Source organism: Nerophis ophidion, linkage group LG12 (assembly GCF_033978795.1).
Source record: "Nerophis ophidion isolate RoL-2023_Sa linkage group LG12, RoL_Noph_v1.0, whole genome shotgun sequence".
Taxonomy (NCBI): Eukaryota; Metazoa; Chordata; class Actinopteri; order Syngnathiformes; family Syngnathidae; genus Nerophis; species Nerophis ophidion.
This window is the reverse complement of record NC_084622.1, coordinates 48,297,106-48,314,051: the sequence shown is the minus strand read 5'-3', so window position 1 is coordinate 48,314,051 and position 16,946 is coordinate 48,297,106. Positions and strand designations below refer to the sequence as shown.

Genomic DNA, 16,946 nt, shown 5'->3' with positions numbered 1-16,946 from the left:
CTGAGACCGGTGGGTTGGGAGTTCAAACCCCGGCCGAGTCATACCAAAGACTATAAAAAAATGGGACCCATTGCCTCACTGCTTGGCACTCGGCATCAAGGGTTATAATTGGGGGTTAAATCACCATAAATGAATCCCGGGCGCGGCAATGCTGTTGCCCACTGCTCCCCTCACTTCCCAGGCGGTGATCAAGGGGATGGGTTAAATGCAGAGGACAAATTTCACTACACCTAATCATTTGTACTTTAACTTAACTTTAACCCAGTAGACACTAGTCCAGTTGAAAGTACTTTTTAGCTAAATCCTTATTTATGACACTATTGTCATACAGTAGAAGGCTAAGCAAGCTACACAACAAACGGAGCTAACATTGCTGACGTATCATTCCCGCATTTCCAAACGACTGTTATCACTTACTTACTTAAGTAGTTACAGAGCCCACCAGTAAAATTACTTTTTCAGAAAGTCCAAGGTTAGGGATTTCTTCACATTTAAAGGTACATTGCCATGAATTATAAAAGACTAAATTAAGGCACTTTTTACTTCAGGTGGAGCTGAAAGTAGTGATGTGCGATACGACTTATTTACTTTCTGATCCGGTACCAAGTAAAATTCAGGCTGCTATCGGCAATACCAATCCGATACTTAATGCAAATATACCTAACTTAAATGCTAAAATGTAAAAAGTTGTGTATTTTCAAATAATATTTTTATTTTTAAATAAAAAATAACAAAATGGCCTCTCAACACCTGACTTTTCAGTATGCCGCCCTTGGTGAAAAAAGTTGACACTCTTGATCTAAAATGTTAGAAGCTCTCGAAATTTAAATAAAATATACATAAAATATAAACAAAGTTCAGCCAGTTAATTAAAAAATAAAATATTACTAACTTATTCATTAATTTAAAAAATACAACAACCATAATAAACACTTTTAAATGTTTAACTGGACATTATTATTGCACCAGTAACATTTTTGATACTAGGTTATGCAGTTATATAATTGTATTATTAATATGCTTATTCTATTCTGAAATGGCAAAAAAAAAACAATAGTAAAAAAGCAAAACAAATCAGAATGCAAGGAGAAAAAGCGGAACATTTTCTAACTAATAAATAATATTACTACACTTAGTCAGCAATAATACAAAGCTGACACAATATCGGTTACGGCCCCCGCATTCTTTGACTTTTTAGTATGCGGCCCCTTGGTAGGAAAAGTTTAGACACCTGAACTGAAGTGGCAAAAGTATTGATATTTTGATTTGAGACTCAATATTAGAGCATAAAGATCTGGTGTCAATATATTAAAGTATCGAGTCGTACATCACCAGCTGATGGTTTGTGGAGAGACTCCAGATTTATAAAGAAACCAAGACGACAGCATTTTCCTTCATTTGGATTTCATTGTGGACATTTTGTGGTACAAGGCGTTGAGGGGTTCCGGTTTGGTGGCCGCGGGATTAGGTCTCTCCTTTTTGCAGATGATGTGGTCCTGATGGCTTCATCTGGCCGGGATCTTCAGCTCTCACTGAATCGGTTCGCAGCCGAGTGTGAAGCGACCGGAATGAGAATCAGCACCTCCAAGTCCGAGTCCATGGTTCTCGCCCGGAAAAGGGTGGAGTGCCATCTCCGGGTTGGGGAGGAGACCCTGCCCCAAGTGGAGGAGTTCAAGTACCTAGGAGTCTTGTTCACGAGTGGGGGAAGAGTGGATCGTGAGATCGACAGGCGGATCGGTGCGGCGTCTTCAGTAATGCGGACGTTGTACCGATCCGTTGTGGTGAAGAAGGAGCTGAGCCGGAAGGCAAAGCTCTCAATTTACCGGTCGATCTACGTTCCCATCCTCACCTATGGTCATGAGCTTTGGGTCATGACCGAAAGGATAAGATCACGGGTACAAGCGGCCGAAATGGGTTTCCTCCGCCGTGTGGCGGGGCTCTCCCTTAGAGATAGGGTGAGAAGCTCTGCCATCCGGGAGGAACTCAAAGTAAAGCCGCTGCTCCTTCACATCGAGAGGAGCCAGATGAGGTGGTTCGGGCATCTGGTCAGGATGCCACCCGAACGCCTGCCTAGGGAGGTGTTTAGGGCACGTCCAACCGGTAGGAGGCCACGGGGAAGACCCAGGACACGTTGGGAAGACTATGTCTCCCGGCTGGCCTGGGAACGCCTCGGGATCCCCCGGGAAGAGCTAGACGAAGTGGCTGGGGAGAGGGAAGTCTGGGTTTCCCTGCTTAGGCTGTTGCCCCCGCGACCCGACCTCGGATAAGCGGAAGATGATGGATGGATGGATGGATGGATGGAAGATTAAAGACTCTAACTTAAGGTGCGGTTGTGGGAACAAATATGGGGTAAAATAAATAACACAAGAGGTAATTAAGGAAAAACTAACAATTGAAATAAACAGACTACTATCTATTAAGAATAACAAGCAATCCTGTACAATTTAAAAAACACTATATAAATACAAAATACTGTACAATATACAGAACAAGACAAGAGTACTGAAGTACTAATACAACTAAATGCGTGCATTTTTTAAGTAAAACCAACATTTTTAGAGTATAATAAGTCTCTAATTATTTTTTAATAACATTGTTATTGCTTGATGATCCGAACGCCTCCCTAGGGATGTCTTTAGGGCACGCCCAACCGGTAGGAGGCCACGGGGAAGACCCAGGACACGTTGGGAAGACTATGTCTCCCGGCTGGCCTGGGAACGCCTCGGGATCCCCCGGGAAGAGCTAGACGAAGTGGCTGGGGAGAGGGAAGTCTGGGTTTCCCTGCTTAGGCTGTTGCCCCCGCGACCCGACCTCGGATAAGCGGAAGATGATGGATGGATGGATGGATGTTATTGCTTGAACAGGTGCGGTAGAAAACGGATGAGAATGTTTTATATTTTGAACGTTATTTTTAACATTGTGATTACCAGCGGAGTTATTCATTACTTATCGTGTTAAGCAATGTCAGCTAAGGTTTATCTGAGAGCCAGATGCAGTCATCAAAAGAGCCACATCTGGCTCTAGAGCCTTAGGTTCCCTACCCCTGGGTTAGAGTGTCCGCACTGAGACCGGTGGGTTGGGAGTTCAAACCCCGGCCGAGTCATACCAAAGACTATAAAAAAATGGGACCCGTTGCCTCACTGCTTGGCACTCAGCATCAAGGGTTATAATTGGGGCTTAAATCACCATAAATGAATCCCGGGCGCGGCAATGCTGTTGCCCACTGCTCCCCTCACTTCCCAGGCGGTGATCAAGGGGATCGGTTAAATGCAGAGGACAAATTTCACTACACCTAATCATTTGTACTTTAACTTAACTTTAACCCAGAAGACACTGGTCCAGTTGAAAGTACTTTTTAGCTAAATCCTTATTTATGACACTATTGTCATACAGTAGAAGGCTAAGCAAGCTACACAACAAACGGAGCTAACATTGCTGACGTATCATTCCCGCATTTCTGTTATTACTTACTTACTTAAGTAGTCACAGAGCCCACCATTAAAAGTACTTTTTCAGAAAGTCCAAGGTTAGGGATTTCTTCACATTTAAAGGTACATTGCCATGAATCATAAAAGACTAAATTAAGGCACTTTTTACTTCAGGTGGAGCTGAAAGTAGTGATGTGCGATACGACTTATTTACTTTCTGATCCGGTACCAAGTAAAATTCAGGCTGCTATCGGCAATACCAATCCGATACTTAATGCAAATATACCTAACTTGAATGCTAAAATGTAAAAAGTTGTGTATTTTCAAATAATATTTTTATTTTTAAATAAAAAATAACAAAATGGCCTCTCAACACCTGACTTTTCAGTATGCCGCCCTTGGTGAAAAAAGTTGACACTCTTGATCTAAAATGTTAGAAGCTCTCGAAATTTAAATAAAATATACATAAAATATAAACAAAGTTTAGCCAGTTAATTAAAAAATAAAATATTACTGACTTATTAATTAATTAAAAAAATACAACAACCATAATAAACAATTTTAAATGTTTAACTGGACATTATTATTGTACCAGTAACATTTTTGATACTAGGTTATGCAGTTATATAATTGTATTATTAATATGCTTATTCTATTCTGAAATGGCAAAAAAAAAACAATAGTAAAAAAGCAAAACAAATCAGAATGCAATGAGAAAAGCGTAACATTTTCTAACTAATAAATAATATTACTAAACTTAGTCAGCAATAATACAAAGCTGACACAATATCGGTTACGGCCCCCGCATTCTTTGACTTTTTAGTATGCGGCCCCTTGGTAGGAAAAGTTTAGACACCTGAACTGAAGTAGCAAAAGTATTGATATTTTGATTTGAGACTCAATATTAGAGCATAAAGATCTGGTGTCAATATATTAAAGTATCGAGTCGTACATCACCAGCTGATGGTTTGTGGAGAGACTTCAGATTTATAAAGAAACCAAGACGACAGCATTTTCCTTCATTTGGATTTCATTGTGGACATTTTGTGGTACAAGGCGTTGAGGGGTTCCGGTTTGGTGACCGCGGGATTAGGTCTCTGCTTTTTGCAGATGATGTGGTCCTGATGGCTTCATCTGGCCGGGATCTTCAGCTCTCACTGAATCGGTTCGCAGCCGAGTGTGAAGCGGCCGGAATGAGAATCAGTACCTCCAAGTCCGAGTCCATGGTTCTCGCCCGGAAAAGGGTGGAGTGCCATCTCCGGGTTGGGGAGGAGACCCTGCCCCAAGTGGAGGAGTTCAAGTACCTAGGAGTCTTGTTCACGAGTGGGGGAAGAGTGGATCGTGAGATCGACAGGCGGATCGGTGCGGCGTCTTCAGTAATGCGGACGTTGTACCGATCCGTTGTGGTGAAGAAGGAGCTGAGCCGGAAGGCAAAGCTCTCAATTTACCGGTCGATCTACGTTCCCATCCTCACCTATGGTCATGAGCTTTGGGTCATGACCGAAAGGATAAGATCACGGGTACAAGCGGCAGAAATGAGTTTCCTCTGCCGTGTGGCGGGGCTCTCCCTTAGAGATAGGGTGAGAAGCTCTGCCATCCGGGAGGAACTCAAAGTAAAGCCGCTGCTCCTCCACATCGAGAGGAGCCAGATGAGGTGGTTCGGGCATCTGGTCAGGATGCCACCCGAACGCCTCCCTAGGGAGGTTTTTAGGGCATGTCCAACCGGTAGGAGGCCACGGGCAAGACCCAAGACACGTTGGGAAGACTATGTCTCCCGGCTGGCCTGGGAACACCTCGGGATCCCCCGGGAAGAGCTAGACGAAGTCTGGGCTTCCCTGCTTAGGCTGCTGCCCCCGCGATCCGACCTCGGATAAGCGGAAGATGATGGATGGATGGATGGATGGACAAACACAACTGAAAAAAACAATGTTTATAAAATAATTACAATTGTAAAGAAAATAATTGATATGGTAATTTTTTTGACTTATATGGATAGTCTCACCTTAAAACTCATCTGTATACTCTAGCCTTTAAATAGACCTCCTTTTTAGACCAGTTGATCTGCCGCTTCTTTTCTTTCTCCTATGACCCCCCCTCCCTTGTGGAGGGGGTCCGGTCCGAGGACCATGGATGAAGTACTGGCTGTCCAGAGTCGAGACCCAGGATGGACCGCTCGTCGGGACCCAGGATGGACCGCTCGCCTGTATCGGTTGGGGACATCTCTACGCTGCTGATCCGCTTGAGATGGTTTCCTGTGGACGGGACTCTCGCTGCTGTCTTGGATCCGCTTGAACTGAACTCTCGCGGCTGTGTTGGAGCCACTATGGATTGAACTTTCACAGTATCATGTTAGACCCGCTCGACATCCATTGCTTTCGGTCCCCTAGAGGGGGGGTTGCCCACATCTGAGGTCCTCTCCAAGGTTTCTCATAGTCAGCATTGTCACTGGCGTCCCACTGGATGTGAATTCTCCCTGCCCACTGGGTGTGAGTTTTCCTTGCCCTTTTGTGGGTTCTTCCGAGGATGTTGTAGTCGTAATGATTTGTGCAGTCCTTTGAGACATTTGTGATTTGGGGCTATATAAATAAACATTGATTGATTGATTGATAAACACCAATTGAAGCAAAGTAAAAAAAACAAAAAAGGGTCACTTGGTAAATATGCGATGGATTATTTAAATGCTAATTGTTATTGATTTCAATTGTTCATATTTATGACATCATTATTTATTCCCTTGATCAGGGGTCTCCAACTCATAGTTCACCATCCCTTTACGAACAGCTTGCCAGAAGGTTCTAGCAATGTGGCGCGTTACTTTTCACGGTAAAAAGCTACCGTAAGCCGACCAAACGATTGGATATTTTGAACGGCTGTTTTGAAATGACCAACGAGTACCCGTTCAAACAGAAGCTTTGCAACATTCGATAAGGAATAATCCTACTTAACTTAATCACTATTTGTTTATCAATGCTCCTGTGACATTTTTATCACAATATGAGCAGGTAAAATATAATTTTGGGGATTTTTATTGGGACATATCCTGTCATGTTTTCCTCTTAAAGGGGAACATTATCAGCTATGTAAGCGTCAATATATACCTTGATGTTGCAGAAAAAAGACCATATGTTTTTTTTTTATCGATTTCCGAACTCTAAAAGGGTGAATTTGGCGATTTAAACGCCTTTCAATTGTTCGCTGTCGGAGCGATGACCTTTCACCCGTGACGTTACAACGGGAAGCAATCCACCATTTTCTCAAACACATTACACACACAAGTCAAATCAGCTGTTATTTTCCGTTTTTTCGACTGTTTTCCGTATCTTGGAGACGTCATGCCTCGTGGGTGTGTTGTCGGAGGGTGTAACAACACCATCAGGGACGGATTCAAGTTGTCTTACGTGGAGTGTGCATCGATTAGCACGGCATGCTAATCGATGCTAACATGGCAGAAATGGCAAGAATGTGTGGATATCCTGCGACACTCAAAGCAGATGCATTTCCAACGATAAAGTCAACAAAATCACAAAGGTGAGTTTTGTTGATGTTAATGACTTATGTGCTAATCAGACATTTTTGGTCACGGCATGACTGCCAGCTAATTGATGCTAACATGCTATTTAGGATAGATTTATGTACATTTGTAGCTATATTTGCATCCAGCCTTTCCCTCCACCCACATTTAATGCCAAACACACACTTACCAATCGACGGATTTAAGTTGCTCCAGTGGTCAAAAGATGCAATCGTTGTTTAGAAGGGGATCGCCGAATAGCTTCAATAGCTATTCGCTCAATAGCTTCAGTTTCTTCTTCAATTTTGTTTTCGCTATATGCCTCCACACTCCAACCATCCGTTTCAATACATGCGTACGACCCATTTATCATTTATTTAATCTGTTGAATCGCTTAAGCGGCTGAAATCCGAGTGCGAATCCGAGCTAATATCACTATATCTTGCTGTTCTAGCCGCCATGTTGTTTGTATTGGCGTCACTATGTGACGTCACAGAAAAATGGACGGGTGGATTTACAGGTAGCGAAAATCAGGCACTTTAAAGCCTTTTTTCGGGATATTCCATGATGGGTACAATTTTGAAAAAAACTTCGAAAAATAAAATAAGCCACTGGGAACTGATTTTTATCGGTTTTAAACCTTTTGAAATTGTGATAATGTTCCCCTTTAATACCACCATCTCTGTGTGTCCTTACTGGTCTTTATATGTGTGCTACATTAATTATGGTACTTATTTCCAATTAACTAAGAATAAAAATGAGTTTGTGTTGAAAATGCCATTGAGTTGAAATAAATATGATGCATACCTGTAGTTGTGCAACTTTAGGTCAACAACATGGAACGACAGCATACTATCTTGTAGTGTTGTCCCGATAATAATAAATTGCATAATTGGCTTTATTTGAACAAAAAATGTTACAGTACAATAAACACATGTTTCTTATGTGTCTTTTCATTAGTAAGTAAGCAAACAAAGGCTCCTAATTTAGTCTGCTGAGTCATGCAGTAACATATTGTGTCGTTTATCATTCTATTATTTTTTGTCAACATTATTAAGGACAAGTGGTAGAAAATTAATTTTTAATCTACTTGTTCATTTACTGATAAATATCTGCTTACTTTCTTTTTTAACATGTTCTATCTAAACTTCTGTTAAAATGTAATAATCATTTATTCTTCTGTTGTTTGATACTCTACATTAGTTTTGGATGGTAACACAAATTTGGGTATCAATCCGATACCAAGTCGTTACAGGATCATACATTGGTCATATTCAAAGTCTTCCTGTGTCCAGGTACATATTTCCCTGAGTTTATAAACATAATATGATTTTTTTTTAAAAAAGGAAAGATGTTGCGATGCCCAAATATATTGACGTAATCATAGTAATATCGACTAGATAGGCTACCCTACTTCCACCCACATTTAATGCGAAACAAACACTTACCAATCGACGGATTTAAGTGGCTCCAGTGTCACAAGATGCGAAAGTCCTGATCGTTTGGTCCGCACATTTTACCGGCGATGCTAACGCAGCTATTCGGCCATGCTATGGCTATGAATAGCGTCAACAGCTATTCGCTCAATAGCTTCAGTTTCTTCTTCAATACTTTCATACTCCAACCATCCGTTTCAATACATGCGTAATCTGTTGAATCGCTTAAGCCGCTGAAATCCGAGTCTGAATCCGAGCTAATGTCGCTATATCTTGCTGTGGTATTCGCAATTGTTTGTGACGTCTGTATGATGTCACAGGGAAATGGATAGTCGCATCGCAAATAGCGAAAATCAAGCACTTTAAAGCTTTTTTTAGGGATATTCAGACACCGGTAAAATTTTGAAAAAAAACTTCACAAAATACAACAAGCCACTGGGAACTGATTTTTATTGTTTTTAACCCTTTTGAAATTGTGATAATGTTCCTCTTTATATAAGGTGGGCATTTTTTTTTTTTTTTTTCCAAGTTGGCGCTGCTGTAGTGGCTGCTGTAGGCAGGAGCTCTGTGCTCTTGTGTCATCCTTTTGTGTTTCCCTCTTGTTTTCATGTCTTATTATATTTTTTTGCCTTTTGGTCCTGGACCCTTTGGGACTGTGTGACAAGGGGTGGCACTTTCGTGACCTCTGTGGTGCTTTTTTTGTGGACTTCTGGATCTGCCTCCTGGGAGCCTTTAGGCTGCTGGGTCTCTGCCACACCAGTGTCTGTTTGGAGGGACTGGAGGAGATGCGGATGAGGGGACAGGACTGCGGAGCTAGCACTGAGCGCTGGGACAGAGAGGCTTCGCGGTGTCTCGACTGGGTGAGCAGGTGTCGGACACCTCAGTCACCTTGGACGTATCCTCGCTCATCCATGCGGACTGGACACTGGCCGAGAGTGGAGTCGGCTGTCTTGGTTGCTTTGTTGGGTCTGCTCCTGTCTCTGGCCATGCTCCCTCCTCCCCAGCGGACGATGGCGTGGAACACCGCAGAGGCCACCACAGTGGATATGTTTATTTTACTTTTTATTCATAGCTGTATGTAGAAGTGTCTGGTTGTATTTGCTGCTTTAATGTCTTTAATGTCCTATGTGTTCTTTGATGTTTGATGTTTCCCTCTTACACACATGGAAGAGGGATGTGTACTATGGCTATGAGTTGTTTTTTTGTTTTTTTCCCTTGGCCTCAGTCTGCACCTCCTCTCCAGGGCCCAGGCTTAGACCGATTTTTTTTTATTTTTATTTTAATCTTCTATTTTTTTTTTTTTTTTCTTCCACCCCCCCTCTTTGTTTACCTTTATCTCATCTTTTTTGTAAGGGGCGCTGGAAGCCGGCAGACCCGTCAGCGATCCTGTTCTGTCTCCCTGTAATGTTTGTCTAAACTTGAATGGGATTGTGCTGAAAATTTTAATTTTCCTGACGGAATAAATAAAGTACTATCTAATCTAATCCATCTAATCTATAAGAATAGTTCCATGAAGAATGTGTGAGTTTGGTTCAACCAATGTTTGTCTAATCTTCAGTATGCCAGACAGTAAAATATGTCAAATTGAGCATCATTTTACAGAATTCATGTTTTCTCGCCATGATGTCAAACATACCAGAAAGAAAAGTACCCAGAAATACAGAATGCAGGTGAACACGTTTTAATTGTTTTCAAGTTGTGGATCACAACATTGTGTTTCTGTTCTAACATAACAAGCTTTATCACTTTGTTTGGGGGTGAAATAAGCTATTGTTTTGTAAAAGTAGCTCTTTCAGAAATACATTTTGGAGACCTCTGCTCTCGATGAAAGCATCCCGTTAAACACATCATCATCTTCGGTTAGTCAAAAAGTCTCCTGAAAACACTTTTTTTGACAGGGGAGCTCCTCAGTTTCGTATGAGATTTCCTGTGTTTAACTTTAAGTGGCGTGCGCTGTAAGGGGATGACCTTTCGAGGTGGGGTCGTCTCCTGGTGAGGAAGACCGCCATGTTCAAGACAGAAGTACTTCTGGTTGCCTTGGGAGAGTGTGAGCAGCAGTGTTTCCGTGAGCTCCATGCACTGAGCGTGGACCCAATGTCCTGCCTCTCCCTTTGAGCAGAAAATCATGGCCGGCCGGTGGAGCTCGGTGGAATAAAACGGCTCCCATGTGTTGTGGTCCAGCTGACAACCGCGACAGCATTTGATCCAGTAGCCTGATTGTGACTCATCCTCCTCATCTTTCTCGTTGTATTTGTCACCTTCACCCTCGCTACAATCCTCCAGCTCATGAGGCTCTCGGCCAAAGTAGAGCTCTTCTGAATCTTCCAGAGGTGTGGAGTTGTCGTAGTCTGACAGCTCCTGACTGCAGCACTGCTGGGCCGGATCCTCTTCACCTTCTACCTCTTTCTGGAAGTTGACCAGATAGAAGTAATGCATATCTGTTTGGGACGACCTGCCCTCTGTTGGTACAGCGAGCAGCATGCCGAGTTCCCCCGCAGCGCCACCATACCAAGTTTGACTATGAACAATATCTGGGGTCCACTGTGGTTGTTGGAGAGGTTCAATGTGAATCCCTTTCTCATCCAGAGTCACAGTGCTGCATTCCATTCTTTTTTGAGAATCTGACTGATACCCTCCTAATACGATATATTTATGAGATGGACCTGTGCGGGCGATTACCGCACTTGAGATGGACAGACCACAATCAAGACTGTCACAGGACACTAACGGACAACCTTGCAAGAGCTCCACATGCAAGCAAAAGAGCCGAGGAGGGCGGCTGTTGGATTTCAAAGAGTGGCCCCCGAGAAAGTAAACACGGTCCTCTTTGGCTAAAGCTGTGTGGAAAGACTGTCCGTCATCGAGCTCTGGGAAGGTATAAGCAGAGCAACAACAAAACTCTTGGTCGAACAAAAACACCCGAGGTGGACAATCAATGACGCTATTCCAGTTCTCTGAGGTCCGCTCTTTAGCAGGCATGTAAGACCTTCCGCCGAATATTACAAAGGCCGTCTTCCCCCTGCTTTGGACGACACTGATTGTGTGGCCGTATCTGGCACAGGGCACTTCTCCTACCAGTTCTTTCTCTTTACACCGCAGGGTCAGTTTGCGATTGCTGCCACGGCTATCCATGCTCAGAGCATAAAGGCTTGAGGAGATCTCATTGTTGGGGGTGCGACCGCCATGGATGAGATAACTCTCTGGGAGCCCGTCATGAGGATCGAGGCGGCAAACGGCTGGGCAACGCAAAGGCGGAAGGTAATTGGAGTCGTCGGAGAAAGAGAGGGCTCTCAACCTGAGTTCACTGAGTTTAATGCGCACTCCAAATACTCCTGTGGGACAGGAGCGCTTCGGCCAGCCTTTCTGGCCGAACAGGAGAACTTCACCGTCCAGCTGAAGCAGAGAACAACCAGGTTGCAGAAGGCCTTCGCAGTTCACTGGGTTTAATGGTTGCAGAGTCATTTTGGGTGCAGGTGCAGCTACAAAACAACATGAAAACACACAAACAGTCAGATGTTTTCATTCTTTAAAATCACTTCCTGTTTAATGGTGATAAACAGCATCCCAGCTGTACTTTAATACTATATATAAGACTAAAATGCACATAATGTTCAAATGAGATTTTTGTCTTCTCTGGCTTAATTGTTGATACAATATTGGATACTCTTGTTAAACAATGGCAAAGCTTTACATCAGGGGTCCCCAAACTATGACCCGTGGGCCGGATCAGGCCCGGCAGCGTCCAAAATCCGGCCGGCGGGAAGTCCCAAGGTAAAATATTTGAATTTGAATTTTATTTTTGTATTTTAATTTTTTTTAAATCTGTTTAAAAATGCATTTTCCCATTGATAATGCGACATCATTTCGCTTGGATTATATATATATATATATATATATATATAAAAAAATCAAAGTTACTGTGTTTTTTTTCCGTTACATATTGCTCAATACCGGGGTAGAGCGGAATACACGTTAGGTCAGGAAAAAACACAGAGGCTATTTTATCCCTACAAGCCTGTTTTGCAGGTTTCTCTGCTTTTCAGGGGATTTCTTTATATATTTTATTATAAAATCCCGTGTTTCGCAGGTTTCCCTGCTTTTCAAAGGCTTTTATTATACATGCATCTATTTTCTACCGCTTATCCCTGTCGGGGTCGCGGGGGGTGCTGGAGCCTATGTTATTATAAAATCCCCTGAAGAGCAGGGAAACCTGCGAAACAGACTTGTAGGGATGAAATAGCCTCCGTGTTATTTCCTGACCTGATATATGTTTTACAGCCCGGCCCTCAGCTAAATTTTTTTAACCCAATGTGGCCCCCGAGTCAAAAAGTTTGGGGTCCCCTGCTTTACATCATAGGGTTGACACATTTTGGAGTGAGTTTGTTTTGGATGTCTTTGTTTGTGGGTTTTGCAGTCTGGCTAAATTGTTACATCAACGTGAGCTGGAAGCACTTATATAGACTCGATGAATTCAAACTCTCAGGCAGACACAGGGAGCCCATGAGGATAGTAACAATAACGTAAGAATATATATATATATATATATATATTCTTATATATATATATATTTTAAAACCTCTTCTCACTCCGGCGCTTACCAAAGGCATGCGGTAAATTTAGGCCTGCGCTTATAAATTTGAGTGTGATGTAAAGATACCATCATGAAAAGCACATTTAATAAAACATATAATGTAAGGGAGCCTGTAAAGGACTATATTTTACTTTTGCTCCAATTATTCACTATTTACCCAATAAATCTAGTCTAAGAGAGAGTGAGAGGAGACGGCTTGTATAGTTGAACAATTTACTATACACACCACATAAAAATACAATAACCAGACAATAATAAACAGACATTAATTACACTCATACACTCATCCCCACTCACACGCTAACTCCCCAACTTGCGCTGTCCACTTCCCTTGCAGCAATGTAGCCAAGATAACACACAACTAAACTCTTTATAATGTTCAACACTTGCTCTCCAAATAGCAAACAGTCACAAACTTAACTAATACGTGACTAAACCTGCCGTTCGTGAAGTCACTGTGCAGCAAACAAACACACATGCGAGCTGTGGTTAGCACACCCGTCCCATCTACTGGCAACGTGAGTGGCCAAACGTCCTAAACTTTAACAAGTGCAACTTGTAAACTGTTACTTATAACACACTTAATTAGGAAGCTTACTGTGGTTATTTCTCTGAACTGCAACCGTGGTTAACTATCTCCTGTGTAGCATTACCGACGCTACGTTGCTTGTTAATGTCGGAGCTCATTTAACACTTTGTTTAACGTGCCGGCAAAAACGGAACTGCCCGTAACCATAGCAACCGGAAACCATAGTAACCGAAGCCACAGCAACGGTTAAACAACTTAAAGAAACACATTTTACCTTTCCAAACGACACATATGAAATATAAGTCAATAATAATAATTAAACCCTTAACAGAAACAATCTCCTATTCGGGGTTTCACGGTGGCAGAGGGGTTAGTGCGTCTGCCTCACAATACGAAGGTCCTGCAGTCCTGGGTTCAATCCCGTGCTCGGGATCTTTCTGTGTGGAGTTTGCATGTTCTCCCCGTGAATGCGTGGGTTCCCTCCGGGTACTCCGGCTTCCTCCCACTTCCAAAGACATGCACCTGGGGATAGGTTGATTGGCAACACTAAATTGGCCCTAGTGTGTGAATGTGAGTGTGAATGTTGTCTGTCTATCTGTGTTGGCTCTGCAATGAGGTGGCGACTTGTCCAGGGTGTAACACGCCTTCTACCCGATTGTAGCTGAGATAGGCGCCAGCGCCCCCGCGACCCTGAAAAAGGGAATACGCGGTAGAAGATGGATGGATGGATGGATATCCTATTTGTAGAACTAAAGGAACAATTACATAAATATGCAAACCTTCAGAACAGTTAATATGTAGCATAAAAAATGCAGATGGCCTTAAAACGCCACAAAACTCAGTCACCGTATGTAAGTACCCAAAATAAAGACTCGACATAAATATAAATTCAATCGGATCAGATTAAAACCCAATGCAAACCGCCCATAGAAAATACATGGGTACGGCTACTCTTAGCAAACCAATTCACTTACCAACTCGGCTTAATATCTTAACATCGCCACACTCTCTCATCGCAACTCGGCCCTGATGCTCGGCACCTATAAGTTTACAATTAGTTGTAAAATGTTGGACGGTTGTATTTACGATATGCAGGCAAACGACAACTTTAAAACATACCGGCTTCATACACTGTAATATTGTATAACAGTAACTGAACTACTGTGTGGAACAATAGTATATATATATATACTGTATGTATATATATATATATATATATATATATATATATATATATATATATATATATATATATATATATATATATATATACTGTATATTAGACTTAGAGAAACTTTATTGAGCCCCGTGTGGCGGGGCTCTCCCTTAGAGATAGGGTGAGAAGCTCTGCCATCCGGGAGGAACTCAAAGTAAAGCCGCTGCTCCTCCACATCGAGAGGAGCCAGATGAGGTGGTTCGGGCATCTGGTCAGGATGCCACCCGAACGCCTCCGTAGGGAGGTGTTTAGGGCACGTCCAACCGGTAGGAGGCCACGGGGAAGACCCAGGACACGTTGGGAAGACTATGTCTCCCGGCTGGCCTGGGAACGCCTCGGGATCCCCCGGGAAGAGCTAGACGAAGTGGCTGGGGAGAGGGAAGTCTGGGTTTCCCTGCTTAGGCTGTTGCCCCCGCGACCCGACCTCGGATACGCGGAAGATGATGGATGGATGGATGAAACTTTACTGATTAACAAGGGAAATTAATTCTACTGCTTATTCCCTTTTGGGGTCTCGGGTGGGCGCTGGCGCTCATCTCAGCTACAATCGGGCGGGCGGAAGGTGGTGTACACCCTGGACAAATCGCCACTCATCGCAGGGCCAACACAGATAGACAGACAACATTCACACTCACATTCACACACTAGGGCCAATTTAGTGTTGCCCATCAACCAATATATACATATATATATATATATATATATATATATATGTATATGTATATGTATATGTATATATATATATATAATAGTGAGTTCAAACCCGGGCCGAGTCATACAAAAGACTATAAAAATGGGACCCATTACCTTCCTTCTTGGCATTTAGCATCAAGGGTTGGAATTGGGGGTTGAATCACCAAAAATGATTCCCGGGTGCAGCACCGCTGCTGCCCACTGCTCCCCTCACCTCCTAGGGGGTGAACAGAGGTGATGGGTCAAATTCAGAGGACAAATTTTACCACACTTAGTGTGTGTATGTGACAATCAATGGTACTTTAACTTAATACTTTGGCCAAATTTACAAAGAATAAAGAACCGTTTACTAAAATGTCAACTTCACCTATAACGAGGTTGCAACTCTGAGAAAAGACATAATTATCAAATGAGCAACTTCAGGTCAAGATATGCTTAGAAATGACCTTATTCAGTAATTGTTTTTATTTTCTTTGCAAACTATTCTGCAATTATTTTTATCCGTAACAGAATGGTCTGCAAAAGTAAAGGCTAAAATAACAATACATATTCCCAACTCTCTCATTTATTTCAAATCAATTTCAATGTGCTTACCTTGCAGCCAGGAGCCAAGATTTAGTGCACGAGCTCACTTGAGTATCACTAAGCTAAATCTAATCACTCTTTATGCAGCCTAACTTTGACAAAAGCAGACACTGGCAGTGAGTTTGTGAAGCTCCGTTGACTCACAAACACTTCCAGATCTTGAGGTTAACTGCCTGTGACTGCTGCTCATTGGCGACGCGGCTTGAATGCATTTAGCGAGTCACTTCTGTGCTACAGTCGCACATCAAATACACCCAGGAAGGTAAGAAACACAGAGGAATCCTTTTTTTTTTTCTCTTTCGTCGGAGGCTTCCATCTCTTAAAGGCCTACTGAAACCCACTACTACCCACCACGCAGTCTGATAGTTTATATATCAATGATCAATCAATCAATCAATGTTTACTTATATAGCCCTGAATCACTAGTGTCTCAAAGGGCTGCACAAACCATTACGACATCCTCGGTAGGCCCACATAAGGGCAAGGAAAACTCACACCCAGTGGGACGTCGGTGACAATGATGACTATGAGAACATGATACTGTGAAAGATCAATCCATAATGGATCCAACACAGTCGCGAGAGTCCAGTCCAAAGCGGATCCAACACAGCAGCGAGAGTCCCGTTCACAGCGGAGCCAGCAGGAAACCATCCCAAGCGGAGGCTGATCAGCAGCGCAGAGATGTCCCCAGCCGATACACAGGCGAGCAGTACATGGCCACCGGATCGGACCGGACTCCCTCCACAAAGGAGAGTGGGACATAGAAGAAAAAGAAAAGAAACGGCAGATCAACTGGTCTAAAAAGGGAGTCTATTTAAAGGCTAGAGTATACAAATGAGTTTTAAGGTGAGACTTAAATGCTTCTACTGAGGTGGCATCTCGAACTGTTACCGGGAGGGCATTCCAGAGTACTGGAGCCCGAAATGAAAACGCTCTACAGCCCGCAGACTTTTTTTG

General features: G+C 42.8%; 1 protein-coding gene across 1 annotated transcript; it reads right to left on the bottom strand.

Moving 5' to 3' along the window:
- Window positions 1-10,089: 10,089 nt before the first annotated feature.
- On the bottom strand, window positions 10,090-15,623 carry rag2 (recombination activating gene 2). The gene is made up of 2 exons (XM_061917668.1): window positions 15,519-15,623; window positions 10,090-11,854 (listed from the first exon to the last, which is right to left on the bottom strand). The coding sequence occupies exons 1-2, from the start codon at window positions 15,538-15,540 to the stop codon at window positions 10,236-10,238; spliced, it is 1,641 nt and encodes a 546-aa protein (XP_061773652.1). The 5' UTR covers window positions 15,541-15,623; the 3' UTR covers window positions 10,090-10,235.
- Window positions 15,624-16,946: the final 1,323 nt, after the last annotated feature.